General features: G+C 38.1%; 2 protein-coding genes across 4 annotated transcripts in view; one reads left to right on the plus strand and one right to left on the minus strand.

Moving 5' to 3' along the window:
* MCC (MCC regulator of WNT signaling pathway) overlaps positions 1 to 3,412 on the plus strand; it is a 279,822-nt gene extending 276,410 nt beyond the window's left edge. For both annotated transcript variants that reach the window (XM_081231323.1, XM_081231324.1), the window contains one exon: positions 847 to 3,412. In XM_081231323.1, coding sequence (XP_081087449.1) covers positions 847 to 1,027 — 181 coding nt within the window. In that variant the 3' untranslated portion in view covers positions 1,028 to 3,412. The remainder of the gene's footprint in view (positions 1 to 846) is intronic.
* Positions 3,413 to 7,037: 3,625 nt separating this feature from the next.
* The window catches only part of DCP2 (decapping mRNA 2), a 51,943-nt gene continuing 34,746 nt past the window's right edge, over positions 7,038 to 24,234 (minus strand). The window contains exons 8-11 of one of the 2 annotated variants that reach the window (XM_081231325.1): positions 23,839 to 23,977; positions 20,993 to 21,103; positions 17,176 to 17,227; positions 7,038 to 14,780 (exon numbers count right to left, since the gene is read on the minus strand). In XM_081231325.1, the coding sequence (XP_081087451.1) occupies positions 14,617 to 14,780; positions 17,176 to 17,227; positions 20,993 to 21,103; positions 23,839 to 23,977 (466 nt within the window). In that variant the 3' untranslated portion in view covers positions 7,038 to 14,616. The remainder of the gene's footprint in view (positions 14,781 to 17,175; positions 17,228 to 20,992; positions 21,104 to 23,838; positions 23,978 to 24,234) is intronic. The other variant, XM_081231326.1, reaches the window with a different exon arrangement.

Raw genomic sequence — 24,234 nt, forward strand, 5'->3', positions numbered from 1 at the left:
TTTACAAATATCTTTAATGTTTGGTTTAATTTGGGACAGCTAGATTCTCACATCTGCTTCTCCAGGCAATATGTTGTTTTGAAACATACTGAGGAAACCCAGCTTCATGTACATCTGTAGTTAGAAAATAAAGGACCTCACAGATTTCCCCTGAGAGGGCTTTGGGAATACTGGGGGTTGGTTCTCAGACTACACTTTGAGAACCTAACAGTATATGGAAGGGATCTGGGGTGCTGTTTTGGACCAGGGAGAGTATGGGGACTTTCCTAGCTCTGGGCTCAGCCCCTGCCCTCTTTCCCCAGAGGCCTGTGTCCTGTGTTTGGCTGGCAGCATTAGCTTATGGCCTGTGTGCTCTGAATCCCATCAGCCCAAAGCATAAAAGGAAACAGTTGGTGCCTCTCTGTCCTCATCCTAGGTGAGGTGACTTAGACTGCAGTGTGTGAGGAACTCTCTCCTACAACTGCCACTTGAGCATGCTGCAAGCAGCCATGGAACAGCAAGTAGATCCATTATTTGTATTTCCATGACAGATTTCTGGAGTTCAGCTACCTTTTCTGCTCATGTTTTGGATGTGGCCAGTCTGGATTGTTGGTTTAAACCCCTCCCAATACGTTAGCGACAAGCCTCTAGCAATCAGGCTGAATGAATCGTGGTTAAGTCAATACACGAGAGGCAGTGAGTGTTGAAATACTAACCACTTGATTTCAAATTCTTACTGAAGAGGCTGAGTGTCCTCTGTTTGGAGTGGTACTTACTGGACCAGGTTACCCAGTGGGCAGGACAGTGTGCAATCTCAGTGCTACTTAGGATAAATCTTCATTCTCATTTCCTTCTGTTCCCACATAGCAACCTGGTGGCTGCCTATGAGAAAGCAAAGAAGAAGCATCAAAACAAACTGAAGAAGCTGGAGTCTCAGATGATGGCCATGGTGGAGAGACATGAGACCCAAGTGAGGATGCTCAAGCAAAGAATAGCTCTGCTGGAGGAGGAGAACTCAAGGCCTCACACCAATGAAACTTCACTTTAACTGGCACTCAGGCTCCACAGTTCTGTCCGTGGAGGCTAAAGTCTAGCAGGTCGCTGAGGAGAGAGGGGCCCCAGAGGACAGAGTAACCTGTTGGGAGAAGGAGAAAAGGGAAGGTTGGCAGGTAGGTCAGCACTTGGACGATGGAGTGCCCTGAACTCAGCCCTGGAGCGAGTGGCCCTGGGACGCGGTGTAGACTGTATCCAGAGGATCCTGCCCCTCCCCTCCTGGGCTGTGGACAGCGTGGGAACCCCTGCCGTGTGTGCCGGCTCCGCAGGTCTTGCTTCTGCTTTCAGCACTGGCTCTATCACTCTCCCACCTTTCTGTTCTGGAACTTGTGCATTGGTGGTATAATCCAGGCATCATCAGTTCCAAGATTTGCCATTCTTTTTTTCTCTTTTTGGTGGACAGCAGCCTTATCTCTGACATCCCTAATTTCTCCTCTTTCCTTCTCCTTCAGGGGAAAACTGCTGGGGCGGGGGCGGGGCAGGGGGTGCAGAGACAGTGCTCAGCATCTAGAAGAACTGCTGCTTTGTTTATTGCAACCAGGCTTTGGTTTTCAAGTCCCAGGTATCAACATTTAAGACACAGGCTGTCACTCAGAGGTGTTCTGGGATGTCAAGCACAGGCAGATGGCACACAGGTGTTCCTTACTGTCCCAAATATGTTGAAGCTACAGGTAGAGCAGTTGGGTCTGAACAACTCTGTGTGGGAGAATGAGAACTTCCTTCACCTCTCACTGTGAAAGCAGGGCTGGGCAGGGAGCTCTCTTTAGACAGGTTTCCCCGTCATGGTGGAGCCTTATTAACAGCCAAGGCTTGGAGCTGAGAGGATCCCGTTGATACGTGTAAGGGAACTAAACTGTTGGCAGGAGCAGAGACGCATTAGTACTTTCCACCACCCCAGGGCACTACATAATTGCTGTTCTGCACGAGTCAAAGCTCATCCACATGAACATGGAGTTAGCTCTGGACCTGCCTCTATTTCTCTAAGGGCAAGAGGCAGGATGCTGAGTAGATAATGTTTTGCAGGCTACACTCCTCCTCTTACAAAGGGCAGGGGGTGAGGGAAGGGTCGTTGAGGCCTCCTTTTATCCCCCAGAGACACGGTGATGGGTAGCATATGGTGTTTCAACAGGGGAAATTTCAAGCAAAATGCTGACGGGACTGGGCAGGAAAAAAGTACCTGAATTCTTTCAGGAAGGTCTTCCATTTTAAAATCAATTCTTCATCCCTTTTCTACTATAACCTTCCCTGTTGCACCTTCCACTTTTTTCAGTTCTTCTGTCGCTGCCGTACGCTGACTGATACATCTTAAAGGACCACTTGCCATTTATTCTGTAGCACCTGAAGACCCACCTGAAGTCACCTATGAGAAATATGCCCAGTGCCACAGTTCACTATGTTTTGCTTATGACCAGGTCACTGCATTCACTTCCCCGTGTCCATGAGCTGCTTTCAAAGGGCATGACACAAGTTCCTCAGCCTTCTGCACAATGGGGCAGGACACTCTAGCCACCACCTTGGAAGGCAGAGCAGTTCTATCCCAAAGCAACTACCCTTCTTTCTCAGGCCAGCAGTGAGGCTGCCCCGTATTTAAAAAAAATCAACTGGTACCAGTGTGAAAGGCCCAGCTTTTGGATGCTGTGAAAGTACCCACTGGCTTCTGTTTCTATAAAATTCAGGTAAATTTGTTTCCTTGGAATCAGGTAAACTTGGTTCTTGTGACATTAAGTCAATTTTTACTCTTCGGATAGTTTCATTTTTTTACAAGGAAAATGATATGGCTGAAAAGTGTGTGCAAAAAAAGGTGTAACAGATGAAATCACGGTTTTCCCCATTTTTCCCACATGCCCAGGGAAAACGTCCTCCCTAAGCAAACCGGACTGTGCAAAGCGGGGAACCATTCACGGCTTTCTCTTGTGTGATTGAACAGGCATCAAAACACATGGATGGTTTTCATTTTCACCAACACTAAAAAGTGTAGCTGATGCAGGACCTCTGTCTACCATTCTTGTTGCTCCAAGTGAAAATAGAACCTGCTCTTCTAGGGTCATGGAACTCCTCCAGACCTGGGAAGTCTCAGCTCCTACATTATGAGCCCCAGTATTACTGATCCTACTTGGCCTCATTTTGAGTTTATACTTCAGCATAATACTTTCAGATATATGGTGGTTGGGTGAAAACTATTTCCCTGGCAAAACTGTTACTTTTATAAATGCGTAGAATAAAAGCTATTAAATAGTTGATTACCTTTCCTTATATTTTTCACATACTCCCCTAAGACACAGTCCTTGTTGAAGGTGAACCTACGGGCACTTGGTTATTATGTTAATTGCAGGGCTTACTAAAACCGCATTGATTAAATAAATGATTACAGGTGCCTGGATCATTTTCTTTTTTTATAACATGAATTTTTCTTTCTAAATAGGAGCTGGTTTATATTAACATCTCCATCAGAGGTAAACAGTGATCCTGATTATAACTTGTACAAGGTTAAAAATGTTCAGACTTTCATATGTTTGTTTTAATCCTCAGTGGTTAACCCTTTTAGGCAGTCACCTTCGCTGTTCAGAGTTGTCTCTGGCTCTTAGAGAAATAGGCATGAGAAGAAAGGACCCATTTCAAAGTTCCCCTGCAGTATAATTTCCCACTACTACACTGAGGCAAAACTCTCAAGTAAAAGAGACTTCTGTCTGTTGCTGGAGTGCCATCAACACGTGCACCTACCAACCGGATCTGATGTTCTGCCGAACCCCACGTGCACCAGCTACCAAAACTGCCATGGAATTGTAGGCGGTAAGATTCCCTTTTGAGATTTACACCAAAAGCTACTGATAATTATGTATCTTACGTGATCAGACAGTTGGGATTTATCACGTCCTCCCTACCTCACAGGTACACTAGATGTTGAATCACTGCCAATGCAGATAACTGACTGTTGCATATTCACTCTCATCTGCTGGCATGTCAGGTTTCTGAAGTTAATATCCATGCTGCCTGAAACTGGAATGGTAGAATAATAAAAAATTAAGTGGCAGTTAAACATAATTGCTTAATTCTCCTGTGAGATAATGCATACCTTACTAAGTCTTCCTCTGAGCCTACAGCAAGACTTTACAGGGACGTTCCCCTTCTCCAGGGAGGCAGTCCAAGTTAGAGCCAATGAGGCTTTCTTTTTAGGATGAGGATAGTAAAGATTTTACTAGTCTAAGAAAAACCTGAAATCACAGGAAAGTCTCCTAGTTCCCAGCTGCACATAGATCACATTATTTCAAGTGAAAAAAATGCCTCATAATTACCTGACCTGGGCTGGATTTCCTATGTAGATGGCATGAATGGTCTCCTATGGCCCAAAGAAATTATCCTGCAATTATTTTTAATTCTATCAAATATCTTAAAGCTCTCAAGAGTTTGGGGTGTCATGCTTGTGTTTTAAGTGAAGTAATGAGGAAGACTACAGAAGACACCCAAACTTTTATTATTAATGACTTCTGAAAGCCCTAAGCTTTTTCCATAAACTATTTGCAAATGCATAGCTGGGACTATGGATCATCCATGAAACTAAACTCTCTATAAAGTGAAAAGATCATGTTCCCTAAGTTTACAGCTGCACCTATTTCCAGATGCAGAAAACAGCTTTTAGTTAGACAGTTTTTAGAGCCCAAAGGGGGAGAGAGTTCTGATGATTGAAATTTCTGAATTGAATTTTAATTAGGGTGCACCCCATAGGGTTGCCAAGGATTTTGTGGGTGGGGAGGAAGCATACGTAACATTTTTGTTTTTCTGCACCACGTGACAGCTTGGTAAAACAACACTAAAAAATTCTGAAAAAATCATATAGCAATTATTTTTTTATTTCTCCAATGGAATAGCCTATTTGACAGGAAATGATACTGTTACCACCTTTCACCGAGGTTTGCTGGGCACTACTTTGCAGAGGCATCACTTGTTACAAAACACAAATTATGCCTTTGCTGCACACAATTCTTATTGAAGTCTATCAAAATCCTATTCTAGTTAACTGAAATCCTGTGTTCACATAGGCTGGGCTGAACCTGTCACCTTCTGAAGTTCCTACTTCACACACTTGAAGTTAACTTTCTAACTAACTAACTACACTTGTATTCACTCGGAGATGAATGGGGATGCCTTAGGCTGCCAAACACTAATTTTTCAGAATTGGCACCAGGATTATCAATTAATATAATGCTGGCTGTAGCCACCACAGCATCACTGAGCACTCAGTGGCTGTTAAAACATTAAGGAAGTGGAAAAGAATACAAGTTGAATAGCAGCTGTTCACGCATTCTCGTTTTTTGCTAATTCCTTGTGTAGAGAAAAATAGTTTCGCATACCGACAACTATTTTCGGTGAAGGGTACATTGGCTAAGTTGTCACATTGCATCTGAGTGAGATTTTGCATAAGACCAAGACAAGAAATCCTTCTGGCCCAGTAATAGCAACTGCTACTGGATCGTCAAGGTCGCTACAAAATCATTTTCCACTAATCATCTGAAATTCTAGCTCAGCAGTACAGAGCAAGCTAGAAACAAAATTCCCTCATCCTGATGACCTGCTTAGTTATTCCAGCTCTACTGTTCACTTTTGCACTTTTTTGCAAATCAGATCCCCGTGGAAAATGTTCTGTTTGTAGAACTCATAGTATTCACTTATAGTGCTCATGTCAGGACAGCCATTCGGGAGCCCCTAATAATCTGCTTCTCTTTGAACCCAATGCAAAGATGATGAAACATGTCTACTTTTCTATGTCTAATCAGTTTTTAGACATTGTCAAGACTGACTTGCTTTGCATGAGATTTCAGTTTCCTATTATTTGAAAATGTGCTACTTTTAAGCTGCTTGAATGTACAATGTACTGTCAGTTATTAAAGCACATGTGACTAAGTTTGCATTTGTCAGTATTGTTCTACTGTATTAAAGTCTCATTTTAAGGTTGCCCTTTAACACTGTACTATACCTTGTAATTTTTTCTTCACTTGTATGCTTTAAATGTTTCCAGATGCCTTTAGTTTTAGCTGCTGTAAAATAGCTTTGTGTTATTTGATATAGAATTGTTTAAAAAAAAACTCCATTTATTTATACAGAGACATTTATAATATTTTACAAACAATCTTATATTCTGAATAAATATTTCTAATTCCATAATGTGCTTTAACTGTATTCACTGAAGGATATGGCTGTCCTGTAATACTGTGTGTCTAACATTTAACGTCAAACATCGCAGGTGTCATAGTTACATCACGAGCCCTCATCAAAGCGGGAAACGACAAGACAGACTGTATTAGGTCAAAACGGCCAACAAACAAACAGCCAAAAGAAACCTCATTTATCGCCAATTTCTACTGGGCTACCTCTTCAGATTTGGTATGAATGCAGAGTTAGTTATCTATTGAAGGATCCGCATCTTTTTTCCTCTTTAAAAGTTACTGCAAGAGGGAATATAACAACAATGAGCTGGAGAGTCACCCACGCCTATAAAGAAGGATGGGTGAGCAGCTCTGCAGGGTGCCTCATGTTGTTAGAATATTACCGCAGTGTTGTCAGTTCTCATTCTCAAAGCAAAGCACCTTTGACAGTAACAGCATAACACCTTGGTTACCCTCCTTTCTTAAAATCTTAAACAAAAATTCCTGTCGTACAGCCGTGGTCTCTAGTAGAGAAGAATGTACTTCTCTGACCCCTGAGTTCCAAGGACTGGCAAGCATTCTATTTAGAAAACCAGGCTCTAATACAAATTGAAGAAATGTTGGATTTTATGTATCTAACTCACAATACAATCTTGCTTTAAAAATCAACAACCAAACCGTAAACTGAGATGGAGAATACATACCAGTTTTCATTTTTGCAGACACTCTACCCTTAATATGTCTTCCTATCATATAAACATACCTTTATCTCATACTTGTCATTTTTTTTTACTGGTCCAAAGAGATGCAGCCAAAATATGGGCAACTTGCAACCTACAACAAGTAGCAGTAGCAGAAGCCAGGTTAAGGTAGTAATTAAAACTGCCCAAGCAGCAAAATTTATTGATATTGCACTACAAAGAGTAAATTTAACATGATAATGTTTTTACAGAAAGCCAATATTTGATCAAGCAACTGTAAAAATGTTTTAAAATACAAAGGAAACCTTCCATCATTCAAACCGTATTTAAGATAGAAGGTTTCTCATTTCTCAAATGGTGTTATTTACATCAAAAGCTTTCAAAAAGAGCATAACTGTTAAGACACAGGACTTGGTTCATTTTCTCAGCTGGCATTTCTAGTCAACTTTGGAAGTGCAGTAATCCTGCAAACATTTAAACTCCTGATTCATAAACATGAGTCACTGGAAATCCTTTACTTATGATAGACACACTCAATGTAAGTGAAAAATCAATAGAAGTAAAATCCTTATCCTTTCATTAACACTGAGGGGAAAAGAGAAAACTATTCAGTCAGAATGTAATAAGCCCTGAAAACACAATAAGTAATACCACTCTAAAGGTTATCAATTCAACTATAAGGTGCACCGACAAGGTTGATTTGGGGGTTCCTTTTCTGCTTTTCCTAAATGTTTGACAATCAAAACAAGCACCAAAAACTTCATTACTACCATAGACAAAATCACTCCAATGGTTTACTTACAGTCTTTCTCGAAACATTAAAATGCCCTAGAAGGTAAAGTAATAAAATGCTGCTATAATTAAGGTAAAAATTAAATGTTAGATCATTTTACATGAGACGAAAATTATTGCTGAATAAAGTTTACAAACCTATTTAGTTATCACATTTAAAGTTCAGTTTTCTCAAGTGAAATATCATGTTTTAGCAAAACCATTTCATCAATTTTTTTCTACCAGATTTTGTCAGTCCATGACTCAGCATAAATATCTTCACCTTTTTCAGACTAAAACCTACCCCCAAGAAAACTGTTTTAAGACTACGTATGTTCCATGAACATTACCTAGTCTCCACAGCATCAAAGACACTTCAAATCTTGTTTTGGAAATAGGCGGGAAATATAAAGAAATCAATTCTTATTCCCTTTCCCATCCAAACTAAACTGTATGCCCTTATTTTGATGGTCACTTTAGTTAACACATGAACCATAATTCCATTTGATTAATCATTTTATTCTGAAATAAGACTTTTAAATTTTCATTAACCAGGCAAAATTTAAAATCTGAGTTGTATGAATCAATACTTAGCAAAGACAAATTTTTTATAAAGTATTAAGCTAATAGGCAAACTTCAAAAACAATTAGAAAAAATATGTAGATTGTGTGTGTGTATATATATATACACAAATATATGTATATGCAAAATAGTTCATGGTTTTATTTTCCTTCGCTATTTATTACTGAAGAAAAACAGTTTATAATATTTATAAAATGGAAGTCAGGTTACCTGTCTCCTGTCCTAACTTTGAAATGAAATTAGCAAAAAAGTAAAATTAAAGAATCAGTTCTTTGGGCTCTCGCATTTGAAATTAAAAGGTACTTGTGCAAGATCCAAACACAAACCTAAAATGACCACCAGAGACAGCAGTGCCCTAGGACAGTAGTGAAATGCACAAAGAAACTCTGCAGATAGGTCTTTTGTGCTCTTCTATCAGTGCATATCATATGTGTTAAGACATGAAGAGTACGGCTACTCATTTGTTCCAAAAGTATTCAATATTAACACATCTAACCAAACTGCTGAGGAATAGTTACTACCTTTCTCAATTTCATTCACAGTTGAGAACCTTTGCTTCCATTTCCTGCCATCCACAATCTATTCCTAAATATCACAAAAGCATAGTAAGCGAAGATATCATTTTACAAAGATCTAGCTAATATCTTAAAGCTTAAGAAATGACTAACAATGAAGATTTGTGCCAAAAATGTTTCAAACCATCGTTTGCAGCTATAGATTGTTTTAGAAACTCGGATTCAATTCATTTTAAGTACACTAAAATGTTACATCCTACATCAAAAAGTCCACAACCTAAGAATGTTAACTAAGACCACCTCTCAAAGACCAGCAGAATACTGCCCACTTTGCCCTAGAACTACACAGAAGTTTCCTTTGTTCCCAAACCAATGTGACAGCTACCTGCATGAGAGACTAAAATAAAATAGCACAGGCATCCACAGCCCTCCTAACTGCTCATGGCCCAACGGTCAAAGTTAAGATGCAATCACTGCTTGTAAATTCCCACAGGGGCAGATTCACCATAGGGATGCATCACAAGAAGAAAAAAAAAAAAAAAGATTCTTTTACCAAAAGAAAAAAAAAGACACGGGGTGGGCACTGGGAGGGGGGAAGTAGGAGCAGGGTACAGGTGGCATGGGGCAGACTCAATGGCCGCTTCCTGATCAGTCACCCCAGAAAAGGGATTAAGAAACAACAGGTCTTCAAACAGCACTCACTGGACAGAGGCCAATAACCAAAAGAACACCCAAAAACCAAAAAAGCATCAAGTATATGTTCAGGGCCTTATTCTTCCACTGGACTGAAGGATTAAAGGCTACTAACAGGAGGGTCCATGCAAAACAAAGTTACAAACATAGGCAGTTGACTTCTGCATTCAATCCCTTTCCCAGAGCACACTTGACCAGCACTACACAGCTAATGCAACCTTGTTAAGGTTAATTCCTCTAAGATTGTGCTTTCAAGCTACCATAGCTAGACCATGCCCTCTGCTAACAACAGAAGACCCAAGACAAATGAAATCTCTTTACTGGTGATTTCATAAGGAACCCAGATTAAAGAGTAAATTATGAACATTTTCTCAAGATAAAACTTTCCTAATTTATCGTAGTTTCTTGTTTACACTTCTCTGTACCTTATGTTAAAGTCTGAGCGACAAAGCCAGTGGAAGCCAACCCTTCAAGTCCACTCCCAGGCAGGGGAGGTAGCTTTACTCTGTTCCCTAGCTACAGACCACCAATTCAGTAATAAATACTGTCTGCAACAGGAAACTAGACGGAAAGGATCACTATTCAGGACAAATGTATGGCTACCATGTGAAGTGACTATGACACACAGCTGACTACGGCTGTGTGTACTCTGGGTTGTGTTCCTGTAAGAAAGCCGTGTACTTCTAATCAGCATAGGAAGGACCAGACTCCCGAACACGGATCATTAAAGTGAGAAAAATTACGTTAGATTTACTGGATTGCTTGGCAACCATACTTAGAAAAAATTATACCCAGAGCCAGAAAACGCTTGGTAATGGCCACATATATTAGACTCTGCTTGGGCTAGACAATGATCCCATTTCTAGCCTCGTGCATCATACAGCACTCAATAATTGATTTTATCTTCTAAAATTTCTTCTTCATGCTTTCTTTGCCCAGCAACTATAGCTATCTTCTTCCTTCAGGGCACTTTTATTCTATAATAATAAACCTATCATATTTTTGAAACTGCAATCCAGAACTCGACTTTGAAAGCATGGGACAGAGCCTACACTGTCCATCTGCAATCTGCCATCTTTAAGACAGGAGTACAAACTTCAAGAGCAACTCAATTCTAAGAAGAAAAAGATGCTGAGAAAGCCCATCATAATCTCATTTTTAGAATTCTTGGCAACTATACAAATATATCTTGAAGTCTAAGGACAGAATACAAAATAAGGAACTCTAGGCTTTACCAAATGATCAGGAATAAAGTTTAACAAAACTGTTACTAACACCCGTTTATCTAGAGACAGGTACTTACAGGGTATTGATACCTTCAGATGGAACAAGACTTTGTCCTGCTCACCATTAATCTAAAGTTACAGTGACATGTGAGCCCCCTTCCCCAGGCTAGAAAATATCCAAGTCAGAATTGCTATGTAACACTTATTTTTCTTCAATCAGAAAAATGTTAACAAATCTGACCTTTTAACTATGATTAATATGCGAAGAAAATACTGCCTCAGGGAATACAAAGACACAATAGATGTCAATCAAAACAAAATCTCTGAGTGGGTGGAGGGAGGTCCACTGGTACAAAAATAAAGATAAAAAGCCAAGAGATGTCATCAGGGTAAGAAAAATAACTCGGCAAAAAGTCTAATTTTTTAACTGACTTTGCTCCTTCCTGTTCAAGTTAACTGTTGCAAGCAAACAAAAAAAAGGTGATGGAATACGTAATGAAATGTTTTTAATTTTTTTAATGCACACATGCAGTCAGACCTGAACTTTTCTAAAGACTACCACAATGTATTAAGTTTTATAGAAAAATTTAATCCTGTGGAAGGATGCTATTCACTTAGATTTGAGGAGGGTTTTTTTATATTAACATACAAATTACTAAAGACTTAAAAGACAAAATACCAACCCAATCTCATAGCATAAAATTAATTTTGCTATACATCTTCATCATCTGTACTTACTAATTGATACGTAATAGAAAAATAAGGATATCCATATTCAAAGCAGCAAGCAGTGACCACCATTCCTTTACAGCACAGGAAACTCACCTTTATATATAACCATGAAAATCCAACTTAATTTTCAAACATCTTCATTTAAATTTCACCCATGCTAAAAGAGTTCTATTAGGTTCTCAGACTTACCCAAATGCTCATGTCTCAGGAGAGCATCACTGTTTGTAATCCTAAAACCATTCATTTGCTATTTCTGAACAAAAATTTGTGAAAGCATGTAAACCATACCCCTATCTTCTGGATTACAATGGTTAAGTACAAAAAACAATTCATTGAACATCTTACAAATTACTACAGTTACACATAAAAGCACCTAAGAAATTTAAAAAAATAAAAGATTCACAGTGCACTGAACCTTGGAACATATAAGGCTGGAATATAAGAACACTGAAAAAGCGGATTGAAAAGACCTGTTCTCTCAAAGACATAAAACATAATGAAGCCAACCCTTTTCTCATCTAGCTTCTTAAAACGCAGCACACAGAAGTAAAGTACTGCATATTCAGCACTCTCCTTCATCACTTGATTTCTTCAAACCATGCTAAAATTTCTCAATCGAGAAAGCTAGTTCTATGCTAAGCATGGCCATTCTCAAGGTAACCTGAACACTGAGAAACTTAATACACAGGTTTGAGGGAATAAGTATAGCAGAAGTACATAAAACATGTACAACCAACTTATACATTTTCTGCATAGTTAAGTCACATCACACACATAAACTTTAAATCGCATCTTTTAACTTTTTTTTTTTTTTTTTTTTGCGGTAGGCGGGCCTCTCACTGTTGTGGCCTCTCCCCCTGCGGAGCACAGGCTCCGGACGCGCAGGCTCAGCGGCCATGGCTCACGGGCCTAGCCGCTCCGCGGCATGTGGGATCCTCCCGGACCGGGGCACGAACCCGTGTCCCCTGCATCGGCAGGCGGACTCTCAACCACTGCGCCACCAGGGAAGCCCTAACATTTTTTTAAATCTCAAACTGTCAAGAGAGCTAAAAGCCTCAAGTTACCCAAGTTCCACTCCAACAACACCCTTATTTTGTTCCACCCACAGTGCATTAAATGAAGCAGCACAACAGCAATAATATTTAACCATAGTTAAACTACCATTATCGAAAAGAGATAATCTGTTGGTTCTTGAAAAGGCTCAACACCATTGGAGGCCATACTTCTGGTAACTAATCTCTTCTGCTTTAGTATCGAGAGCTGAAAGTTCCAACTTGAGGCACCAGAAAGACTGACCAAAGCACTCACTTGAAAAGGGAAAAGCCCTAAAAAATCATTAAAAATTAAACAGTTTCCAGATGGCAGTATATGAGTGAAAATGATTTACCTGCCAGGCAAACAGTTTTCACTGTTTCTGTTCATAATTTAACAGAAATCTGGAATGCTGGGACCAACTAAAAATACGGCTCAAGGAAACCCAAGCAAAGCAGCTGTATTTTTGGAAAGAACAATTAAGAGCTTCCTAATGCAATCATATAATGCATTTTTAAAAGCTCACAGAAGGATTCACAAATTTGTCACATTAAAAGACGCAGGATTGTGAATAACCTAATTCTAAACACTCTGCTATAACTGAATTATCCTGCTTAGCACCAGGAGGGTGACACTTGTATTAATAAATAGAATTTCTTCTTTAAAATCAAGCCATTGAAAAGCTAAAGCAAATTAATACCAAGTGAACTCCTTACAATAGCACTTCTTTTGCAAGTCCCACCGGGTTAAATAGAACCCCTATTTAAATAAGACTATCTATACAGAATAAAGATTTCTACAATAAAATTTACAAGCAGAGATATATTTTGTGGATACCACATGTAAAAAAGATTTTTAAAACCCACATGACAGAAGCACACGCACGCATATGCTCACACTCTCCCCCCAACCCCCAAAGAAACACCTTCAATGAGGTTAGAAGCAGCCCAAACACTAAAGCCCCTTAAAGCCCTGGTGATTGTCCTCAATTATATAGCTAAAATCCTTCTTTAAATGGGCACTGCCATCCTTATTTGGATTTAAGAATCCTAAAGGAGCAAAATACATTCCTAGGAGTGAATTACACATGTTCCTTCCGTGTTCTGATCCTCCCCTAGTGAAATGCTTTATCTGTACTTGGGTAAACTACATACCCTTCCCTTTGGCTCCATCATCTAGGGGCTTCATGCTAATAAAAGTGTGTCAGTCTCTGCTACTACTGCAAATTGGAACCTAATATACCATCAGTTTCCAAAGATCAACACTGAGATGCAATGTAAAACCTAATAATGTCAGTATTCCATACATATTTATACAACTTAATACAGAATAAAGTTTCACAAGAACAAAATCATCATATGATACTAAGGGGCTGGCAACAGGATGGTGCAGATGTGACCAAAGCAGTTTCGGGGTCCCAGCCCCCGTGTTCTCTCCCCACTACCCTCTCTCCACGGTCTCCCAGGTTCACTGACTGCACACAGCACAATTTCAAATTAGAGCATCAACTCCCCGCCCCACCAACTCAGTCCCTCTCCAGGCTGAGGACTTTGTCCTTTAATGAAGTGCTGAGAGTTCATTTTGAACATGAACATTATATAGCAGATGCTGACTCTAAATAAAACCTTAACAAAACTCCTAGCAGAGGAGGATTAGAAAACCTAAGTGGTTAGAAGCAGAGATAGGCACAAAATGCCACCAAAGCAGATGACCTGCAATCTTGACTTCTGTGACATTTCAGCTCTTGTATTCATTTAATAATTGTGTATTTTAAGTTTCTTTTAAAATTTTCAAAATAAGGAAACTAGTAGTATCAATACAATCACTGTAATGGGTTGATGGAGCATTCCCATTAACTTAGCTATTAGTGATGACTCAAATACTATTTTCTTGACCAGAATACAAAATAAAAACCATAATCACACAGAAAAAAATGCCCTCATAAAAAGCAATTTAAATTCATTAGCCAAACACTGAAAAGGTACGTATGTATAAAAAGTTATAACTGCATTTACAGTGCAAATTCATGTTTCTTTCTACTCTCTCTTCTGCACATAGAACATCTCTTCAGAAACAACATTGCCTCCCTGCATTTCTTTAAAACACCTGAGAAAGGTAAGGCTCAAAGAGACACCCACTCAAATGCAACAAGTCTCTGATCTTGGGACTTCCACAACACATTTGTTGCTATCAAAGGTCCAAGATTTTCATTATAGCATTATGGTCAAACTTGAAACTCAAAAAGGCTCTGGATGAAAAGGGGAACTTGCAACGTCCATTACATGCCACAGACTGGCCCTCGGCATGTTCTAGCAACTGGTCTTCACCGGAGCAAGGTAAGTCATATACAGCATCTGCTTAAAAAACAAAATAAATAAGTTCAGTAACTTAGTAAGAAATCAAATCCTGCCCTTCACCTTTTGTTATAAAGAAATTCATGTGCAGTATATATTCATCTCCCCACACTCTAAATCTAACCTAAGTAGAACCACCAAGATATCTTCCTTTCCCTTAACTGGTACTCAAGTGAATTTCTAATCTATTATTGCTTATTCCAAACAAACATTCAAAATCTTAATCTCAGCCTTTATTTTAAGACCCTTAATATTTACCTGCTTTCAAAAATGGGCATACCTAGGGACTTCCCTGGTGGTGCAGTGGTTAAGAATCCGCCTGCCAATGCAGGGGATACGGGTTTGAGCCCTGGTCCAGGAAAATCCCACATGCCACGGAGCAACTAAGCCCATGCGCCACAACTACTGAGCCTGCGCTCTAGAGCCTGTGAGCCACAACTACTGAGCCCACGTGCCACAACTACTGAAGCCAGCGCACCTAGAGCTTGTGCTCCACAACGAGAAGCCACTGCAATGAGAAACACGTGCACTGCAATGAAGAGTAGCCCCTGCTCGCCGCAACTAGAGAAAGCCCGTGTGCAGCAATGAAGACCCAACACAGCCAAAAATAAATAAATAAATATTTTTAAAAATGGGCATACCTTTGTTTACCACCTATATTTGTATTTTGTGCCAACATAAGGGGAGCTTCTTGACAGAGCTCAACATGTAAACATTATAAAGATTATAATTACAATGTAAGATCTGTAAAGATTCCAATTCTAGAAAAATAAAGCTGGAGGTTATCAAATCTTCAGGGTGTATGTCAACCTAAAGAAAAATCCAAATTTTCAAAATCATAGTACAACAGAACTCCAACTTATTGGGGCTTTCCCCCATCCCCCCTTAAAGTAGAACAGGGACCTGGACCAGGAAAGTAGGTTTGGAATAGACACCAAAAGGTTGAGGCAGAAATAAAGTCTGATATGAGGTTTCCCAGGATAAGAACACTTTTATACTTCCTTCTCAAGACAACTCAAAATTTTATATATCTGAATCATGCCCAACTAAGTTGGATATACATTATAGTGTGCCTTCTTTAATGTTCCTAAATATATGGCTTTTTAAAGATTTTGTGAAATAATTGATTTCTGAAGTTACATTACTTCAACTATCAGCCTATCATGCCCACACCACCTAAGGTGGCCAGAAAAATCCAACTAAGAGGAATTCTACCCCCATAACTTAATGATAGTTCCAACTTCTTCTTACACTTAATTTTCCAAAACAGGGTTAAAGGATCTCTCTCTCTCGTTTTCTTCTTGGCTGTGCCGCAGGCATGTGTGATCTTAGTTCCCCAACCAAGGATCGAACCCACATTCCCTGCATTGGAAGCACGGAGTCTTAACCACTGGACCACCAGGGAAGTCCCCAAAGCATCTCTTTTTAAAATAGCTTCTATCTTGCTTAAATTATAAACAGTAATGCAAGAAAATATAATGCTTCTCAATTCTTAAAGAGTTTTCTATATGAAAGCCTTAAATCTAGATGGTAAATAAATGCTTACCTACTGCACAGGGAATTTCATACCATTCAAAACAGCACCGAAGAAAAAAATAGCCTATTGCACTTCCAAATGACATCTATTAAATCAGTATTTACAAAGAACTTTCTACATTCCTCAACATTACTTTCCAAATCAGATCACACACCTACTCTTCATAACTGAGGATGGAGAAGTTCCAAATGTCATTTTAATTTCTTTTTTTTTTTTTTTTTGGATACGCGGGCCTTTCACTGTTGTGGCCTCTCCCATTGCGGAGCACAGGCTCCGGACGCGCAGGCTCAGCGGCCATGGCTCACGGGCCCAGCCGCTCCGCGGCATGTGGGATCTTCCCGGACCGGGGCACGAACCCGTGTCCCCTGCATCGACAGGCGGACTCTAAACCACTGCGCCACCAGGGAAGCCCCCAAATGTCATTTTAATAAAAGCTATCCTTAGTATCATCTTAACAAGTTGATCATTACCTCAAGTAAGGGGGAAATGTTTCCCTTCTGAAGTTAGCACTCCCCTTACATATGTGAGAATGAGGTTTCTCCTCACCATTATATTACTTGGGTCTACTCCCTGTCTAACCCTTAAGCAATTATTTATTTATTTACAATATTCATGCACAGCACCAAGGCTTCACATTCACAAAAGAAATAGCACAGTGAGAGGGCAAATAATTTAAATAAATCTATTTTAGCCAGTTTCATATTTAGAGAACTTGACCATATATATGAACTCTCTACAGACCATGTACAACTCTTTCAGCTTATCTATCACAGTTCATCATGCACCACTAAAATCAAGGTTACTTCAAAACCAAACCAAATCCCAACCAGCAGAAATTTTAAAAAGAAAATGACTTGCCTGTTTCAAAAGTATCCTGAAGCTTTCGTGGATGAAGTTTTTTTTCACATTTCTATTAAAAAACACAAACACACAACACACTATCTCCAGTTATTTCAATTATAAATAAGGAGATATATTATCAAATTTCTCAGGAAGAGAATTAAACCATATAGTCACCATGCCCACCTTGCATTGGTATTTTTATTTTTATTTTTATTTTTTTAAGCCTAAAACTGTTTTTAGTTCTTGATTACACATACAATATGGAAACACCAGAAAACAAGAAAATTATTCATTAAATTTCTCAACCCAGAGATAATTACTATTAACATTCCAATACATCTTTCCAGCTTTTTTTCTATGAAGATATGTGTGAATGTATTTTCATATAATTATGTAACAAACAGAATTATTCTATACATAGTATTCTATAACCCACTTTTTATTATTTTTAACATCTTTATTGGAGTATAATTGCTTTACAATGGTGTGTTAGTTTCTGCTTTATAACGAAGTGAATCAGCTATACATATATCCCCTTATCTCCTCCCTCTTGCGTCTCCTTCCCACCCTCCCTATCCCACCCGTCTAAGTGGACACAAAGCACTGAGCTGATCTCCCTGCGCTATGCAGCTGCTTCCCACTAGCTATCTATTTCACATTTGGTAGTGTATATATGTCCGTGCCACTCTCTAACTTCATCTCAGCTTACCCTTCCCACTCCCCATGTCCTCAAGTCCATTCTCTACGTCTGCGTCTTTATTCCTGTCCTGCCCCTAGGTTCTTCAGAACCACTTTTTTTTTTTTAGATTCCATATATATGTGTTAGCATACAGTATTTGTTTTTCTCTTTGACTTACTTCACTCTATATGACAGACTCTAGGTCCACCCACCTCATTACAAATAACTCAATTTCATTTCTTTTTATGGCTGAGTAATATTCCATTGTATATATGTGCCACATCTTCTTTATCCATTCATCTGTCAATGGACACTTAGGTTGCTTCCATGTCCTGGCTATTGTAAACAGAACTGCAATGAACACTGCGGTACATGACTCTTTTTTAATTATTGTTTTCTCAGGGTTTATGCCCAGTAGTGGGATTGCTGGGTCGTATGGTAGTTCTATTTGTAGTTTTTTAAGGAAATTCCATAGTGGCTGTATCAATTTATATTCCCACCAACAGTGCAAGAGGGTTCCCTTTTCTCCACACCCTCTCCAGCATTTATTGTTTGTAGATTTTTTGATGATGGCCATTCTGACCAGTGTGAGGTGATACCTCATTGTAGTTTCTTGCCTTTGCCCTGCAGGATCTTTTTTTTTTTTTTTAAACATCTTTATTAGAGTATAATTGTTTTACAATGGTGTTATTAGTCTCGGCTTTATAACAAAATGAATCAACTATACATATGATTAGTGATGTTGAGCATCCTTTCACGTGTTTGTCGGCAATCTGTATATCTTCTTTGGAGAAATATCTATTTAGGTCTTCTGTCCATTTTTGGATTGGGTTGTTTGTTTTTTTTAAATATTGAACCACATCAGCTGCTTGTAAATTATGGAGATTAATCCTTTGTCAGTTGCTTCATTTGCAAATATTTTCTCCCATTCTGAGGGTTGTCTTTTTGTTTATGTTTTCCTTTGCTGTGCAAAAGCTTTTAAGTTTCATTAGGTCCCATTTGCTTATTTTTGTTTTTATTTCCATCTCTCTAGGAGGTGGGGCAAAAAGGATATAACCCACTTTTTAAATGTATATACTATGAACATATTCCTTTTTCAATAAATACAAATCTACACCATCACTTTTAATGACTACATGGTAGTCTATGGCATAGATCTACGATATTGCATTTAATATTATCTTCCTGGATATTTAGATTGTTTCCATGTTTTCATAATTAAGAGCAATGGAGTGAATATTCTTTAGATTTCTCTTCTAGGGAAACAAGGTAAGAACTTTTTCAGGCTTTCAATATAGCCAAACTACTCTCTAGGAGGCTGTACCAATTAGCAATTTTTAAGTGTTCTCAATATTCTCAACAATACATAAGTGGCTATCTTTTCATCTTTGCCAATCTAATGAGGAAAAGTGGCATCCTGTTTTAATTTACTTTCTTTGATTACACATTTATACATTTATCAGTCACTTTTAGTTCTTCCCTTATAAGCTGTTCATATACTTGTACTCCATCATTAACTTTCTTTTAAGAACTTATAAAAAATTTATTCAAGTTCTTCTAGACAAATATGAGTCATTTGTGAAGTTCCCCAAAAAAAATCAAGGATTTTGATTGGTATTGAATTAAATCTATATATTAATTTGAGGAGAATTAACATTTGTATAGTACTATCATTTTAATCTGTACAGCTTTTGTTAGGGACAGATGTTGAATTAGATTAAAAGCCTTCTGACCATCTATTAAGACTCTTCTTTGTTCTTGTCACTATTTCTACCAGAGTGGAGTGCAATAATAGTAAAGGGCAAGTAGTCTAACAGTAAACTGATCTTTAACATGTGCTTGCTAGTGGAATCAATACACCCCAAGTTAAATCAACAGCACCTAGGGAATTCAAGGAAAATACTTTTGTTAAAAACTTGGAATTACTATTATCACCCACTGTTAAAGAAAGAAAAATAGGTGAAGATACAATAAGAAAATTCAACATAGAAATACCAGGACTGGGACTTCCCTGGTGGTGCAGTGGTTAAGAATCTGCCTGCCAATGCAGAGGACACAGGTTTGATCCCTGTGTCTGGGAAGATCCCACATGCCACGGAGCAACTAAGCCTGTGCGCCACAACTACTGAGGCCACAAGCCACAACTACTGAAGCCCGCGCACCTAGAGCCCATGCTCTGCAGCAAAGAAGCCACCACAATGAGCAGCCCGCACGCCACAACGAACAGTAGCCCCCACTCGCTGCAACTAGAGGAAGCCTGCATGCAGCAATGAAGACCCAATGCAGCCAAAAATAAATTAATTTTAAAAATAATAAAAATAAATACATCTTTAAAAAAAAAAGGAAAGAAATACTGGGACTTACATAAGATAAGCAAGATAAGCAAGGAGACTTACCAGTTTATGAATTACTTTCTGGAACACAGAATAAACGAATGGAAGTAAATGCCTTAAAATGCTCACACGTATTTGTCTTTCAGCCTAGTCTAATGACTATGACACTGGCTATGAGTATTTTGTTTTATTTATTTTCATTTTCTAAATTCTATCTACCTGAAGAAAAAAACAAAAAGAAAAACACTGTGATGTTATTCCAAACTTTTAACTTCATTAAAATAATACAGACTCTATTTAGAAAAATATAGAGAGAATACTTAGGACTTGTCTAGAAAGCAGGGTTGACTACACACTGTTTCCAAAGTATTAAAATAAATCTAAATAGCCACATATAGATAACCAACAAGAACCTACAGTATAGCACAGGGAACTCTACTCAATACTCTGTAATGACCTATATAGGGGAACAGAATCTGAAAAAGAGTGGATATATGTATATGTATAACTGATTCACTTTGCTGTACACCTGAAACTAATACAACATTGTAAATCAACTATACTCCAATAAAAATTAATTTAAAAAATAATAAATAGATAAATACCCACATAAAAAGTAAAGATCAGATGCACATATGAATCAATGTGATAAACCTATAATTGAGAGTAGGCAGAGATTTTTTTAATGGGTGAATGGTGCACACACAGCAGGTTCATAAAAATCCTGTCAATATATCAATTCAACATGCCTCGCCAATGCCCTTGCCCCATCTTAAAAAGCGTGAACTGCCTTCTTAGCATGAGAGCTGTTAACTCTTACCATCAAGGGATTCTGCTGCTTGCCTGGCTGGCTGTGGACCCCATTTGTTCTTTTCTTTTGATTAGGTGACTCTTGATACTGTTTTCTGCCATTTCCCCTCATACTTTGACTCTGTTTTTCCAGTAAGAAGAAATAAAATGTAAACCTACAGCATAATGTAATAGGATAAAACAATATACCCCTATGAATGTATTTAGCTGGTTGAATCAGAGTTCAGCAAAGCCCCCCACCCAAAACCTTCCTTAAACACTGGAGAACCACTATCAACATATTTTCTTATAGAAGATAGTGCTTCACAAAGCACGAGTCCTCAAAAGATATGAAATAGCAAATATAATGGTCTCTAGGAATCTTTCCACACCTCTTGCCTTATGCCATTTCTGCTCACAGACTGTGTTTACAAGCATGAGGAGTCAAAGAATAATGGGAGCAAGGAGAGGGAAAACCTTATGTGACTGCCAAAGAAAACCTCTCTGTGAGGGAACACTGAGGCACATTGACTACAGTCCTTAAAGCTGGAAACAGGCAGCAGATGCGATCACTGTTACCCTAAAATCTGCTTTAAATTATTAATAAACAAATAGGGATTTTTAAAATTAATAATCTCTTTTTATACAAAGTAATAAAGACAACTGGTTTTTTTAATTTGGGCCATTATCCCTAAATTTAGACCTAAAACCTAAACATGCAGTAGTTGACATCTTGCTATTATACTGCTTTCACGAGTTAATTTTCTTAGAAAATAACTCTAAATTTAACTTTAAACACAAAGTTTTTAAACATTAATTTGGCCTTAGAGGTCTTAAAAAGACAGCTATTTAAGAGGAATAGCTAAAGCAGTGAATAGAATAATTTTATTATTTTTTTTAAATGTATAAAAATACATTTATTTATCTACATTCCACCTACCTACAGAAAAAATTAAGCAGTTCCTAAAATAGCTTGAAAACAACAAGCTAATTTAAAGAAAGAAAGGTAGGGAAATACAGCTTTCAGAGACTCATGTTACCACACACTTTTAACTCAATTTCATTCCATTCTTCTTGGTATTTACCTTTTACTGCAGTACCATATACATAAAATTTAGCACTTGAACCACTTTTAAATGTACAACTCAGTGGCAGTGTATAGTTACAATGTTGTGCAACCACCACCAGTATCCATCTCCAAAGCTTTTTCATCATCTAAACAGAACTTCGTACCTATTAAATAATTCCATATTCCTTCCTGCCCCTCAGCCCTGGTAACCTCAAGTTAATTTCTGTCTATAAATTTGTCTACACTAGGCACCTCATGTAAGTGGAATCATACAATATTTTTCCTTTTGTGTATGGCTTATTTCACTTAGCATGTGTTTAAGGTTCATCCATGTTGTAGCATGTACGTATCATAATTTCATTTTTTTTTAATATTTATTTATTCATTTGGCTGCGCCAGGTCTTAGCTGCAGCATGAGGGATCCAGTTCCCTGACCAGGGATTCAACCTGGGCCCCCTGCATTGGGAGCGTGGAGTCTTAACCACTGGAACACCAGGGAAGTCCCTTTCATTCCTTTTTAAGGCCAAATAATATTCCACTGTATGTTTATTTTGTTTATCCATTAATCTGCTGACAGACACATGGGTTGTTTCCACCTTTTGGCTATCATGAATAATGCTACTGTGAACACTGGGATATAAGTTACCTGTTTAAGTGCCTGCTTTCAATTCTTTTGAGTATGAGCCTAGGAATGGAATTGCTGGGTCATATGGTAATTCTATGTTTAACTTTTTGACGAACCATCCAAACTGTTTTCCATGGCAGCTGCACCATTTTACATTCCCACCTGCAATGCACAAGGGTTCCAATTTCCCTACATTCTTGTCAACACTTATTATTCTCCATTTTTTAAATTACATTTTTATTACTTCATACCTAAAGGGTATTAATAGTATCTCCTATGGTTTTGATTTGCATTCTACTAATGATTGTGAACATCTTTTCATGTGCTTATTGGCCATTTGTATATATTCTTTAAAGAAATGTCTATTCAAGGTGTCTACCCATTTTTTTAATTGGGTTGTTTTGTTTGTCATTGAATTGTAGGAGTTCTCCATATATCCTGGATATTAATCCATTTTGATATGTGATTTGCAAATTCTCCCATTCCATGGGCTGTCTCTTCTCTTTTGATAGTGATCTCTGATGCACAAAAGTTTCTAATTTTGATGAAACCAGTATATTTTTTAAAGAATGAAAATAAAAAGAAAGAGTGGTACCCAAATAGATGGCTAAAGTAATAAAGACAGATAATACCATGGATTAGTAAGGATGTGGAACAAATGGAACTCTCATATATTTTGCTGGGGATATAAATTACTTGAGAATATTGTTTGAGTATATACTCAAGAACATAGGCATATCCAGTGCTCCAACATTTCTACCCAATTCTATATACCCAAAAGAACTGTGTATGTTCCTCAAAAGACATGTACAGAAATATTCATAGCAGTATGGTTTGTAAAAGCCCCAAAGTGGAAACAACAAACATGTCCACTAAGAGTAGAATGGATAAATAAACTATAATATAATCATACACCAGAATACAACACAGTAATGAACCTTTCACTGGTAGCATATTTACCAAAATCAGATGTTAATTCATATTACTTACTACACTGGATTAATACCAAAGCTGTAAAGGTTAAGGAGTCTCATCCCTACTTCAAATCACAAGTCAGAAATACAGGAGCCTTGGATTAACAATTCAGAGCTCTACAACTGTTAATCTGTAATTCCTCAACTCAGATATATTCCAAAATCAAATAATCTAAAGTAATGAAAATCTTTAAATGTGTATCACTCACCTTTGCTTTTAAAAGGTCAGACATTTCAGAATGATTATTATTATATGGTTTTTGTTGCAGTGGTTGCCTGTGCTTTACCCACTGGTCACCGGGAGAACCTTCAGGAAATAATTGCTGACTGTGGCGGAATTTGGTTCGACTACACCAAGATTTAAAAAATAAAAATCAGATCAGAAAATTTTCACTTATAGTTTTTCTAACACCTGTTAGTTTATCTTACAGACTACAAATTTTACTTTATTTACTGTCTATCTCCGCCCACTGTAGTATAAGTTCCATGAGGGCAGGGGATTCTTGTTGACTCTATCAATTTACCCTCAGCACCCAGAAGAGTGCCTAGCATTCCATATTTCTTGAATGAATTAATAATGTTATTTTTAATCCCAAAGTTTCCTA

Source organism: Mesoplodon bidens (assembly GCF_964165515.1).
Source record: "Mesoplodon bidens genome assembly, chromosome: 4".
Taxonomy (NCBI): domain Eukaryota; kingdom Metazoa; phylum Chordata; class Mammalia; order Artiodactyla; family Ziphiidae; genus Mesoplodon; species Mesoplodon bidens.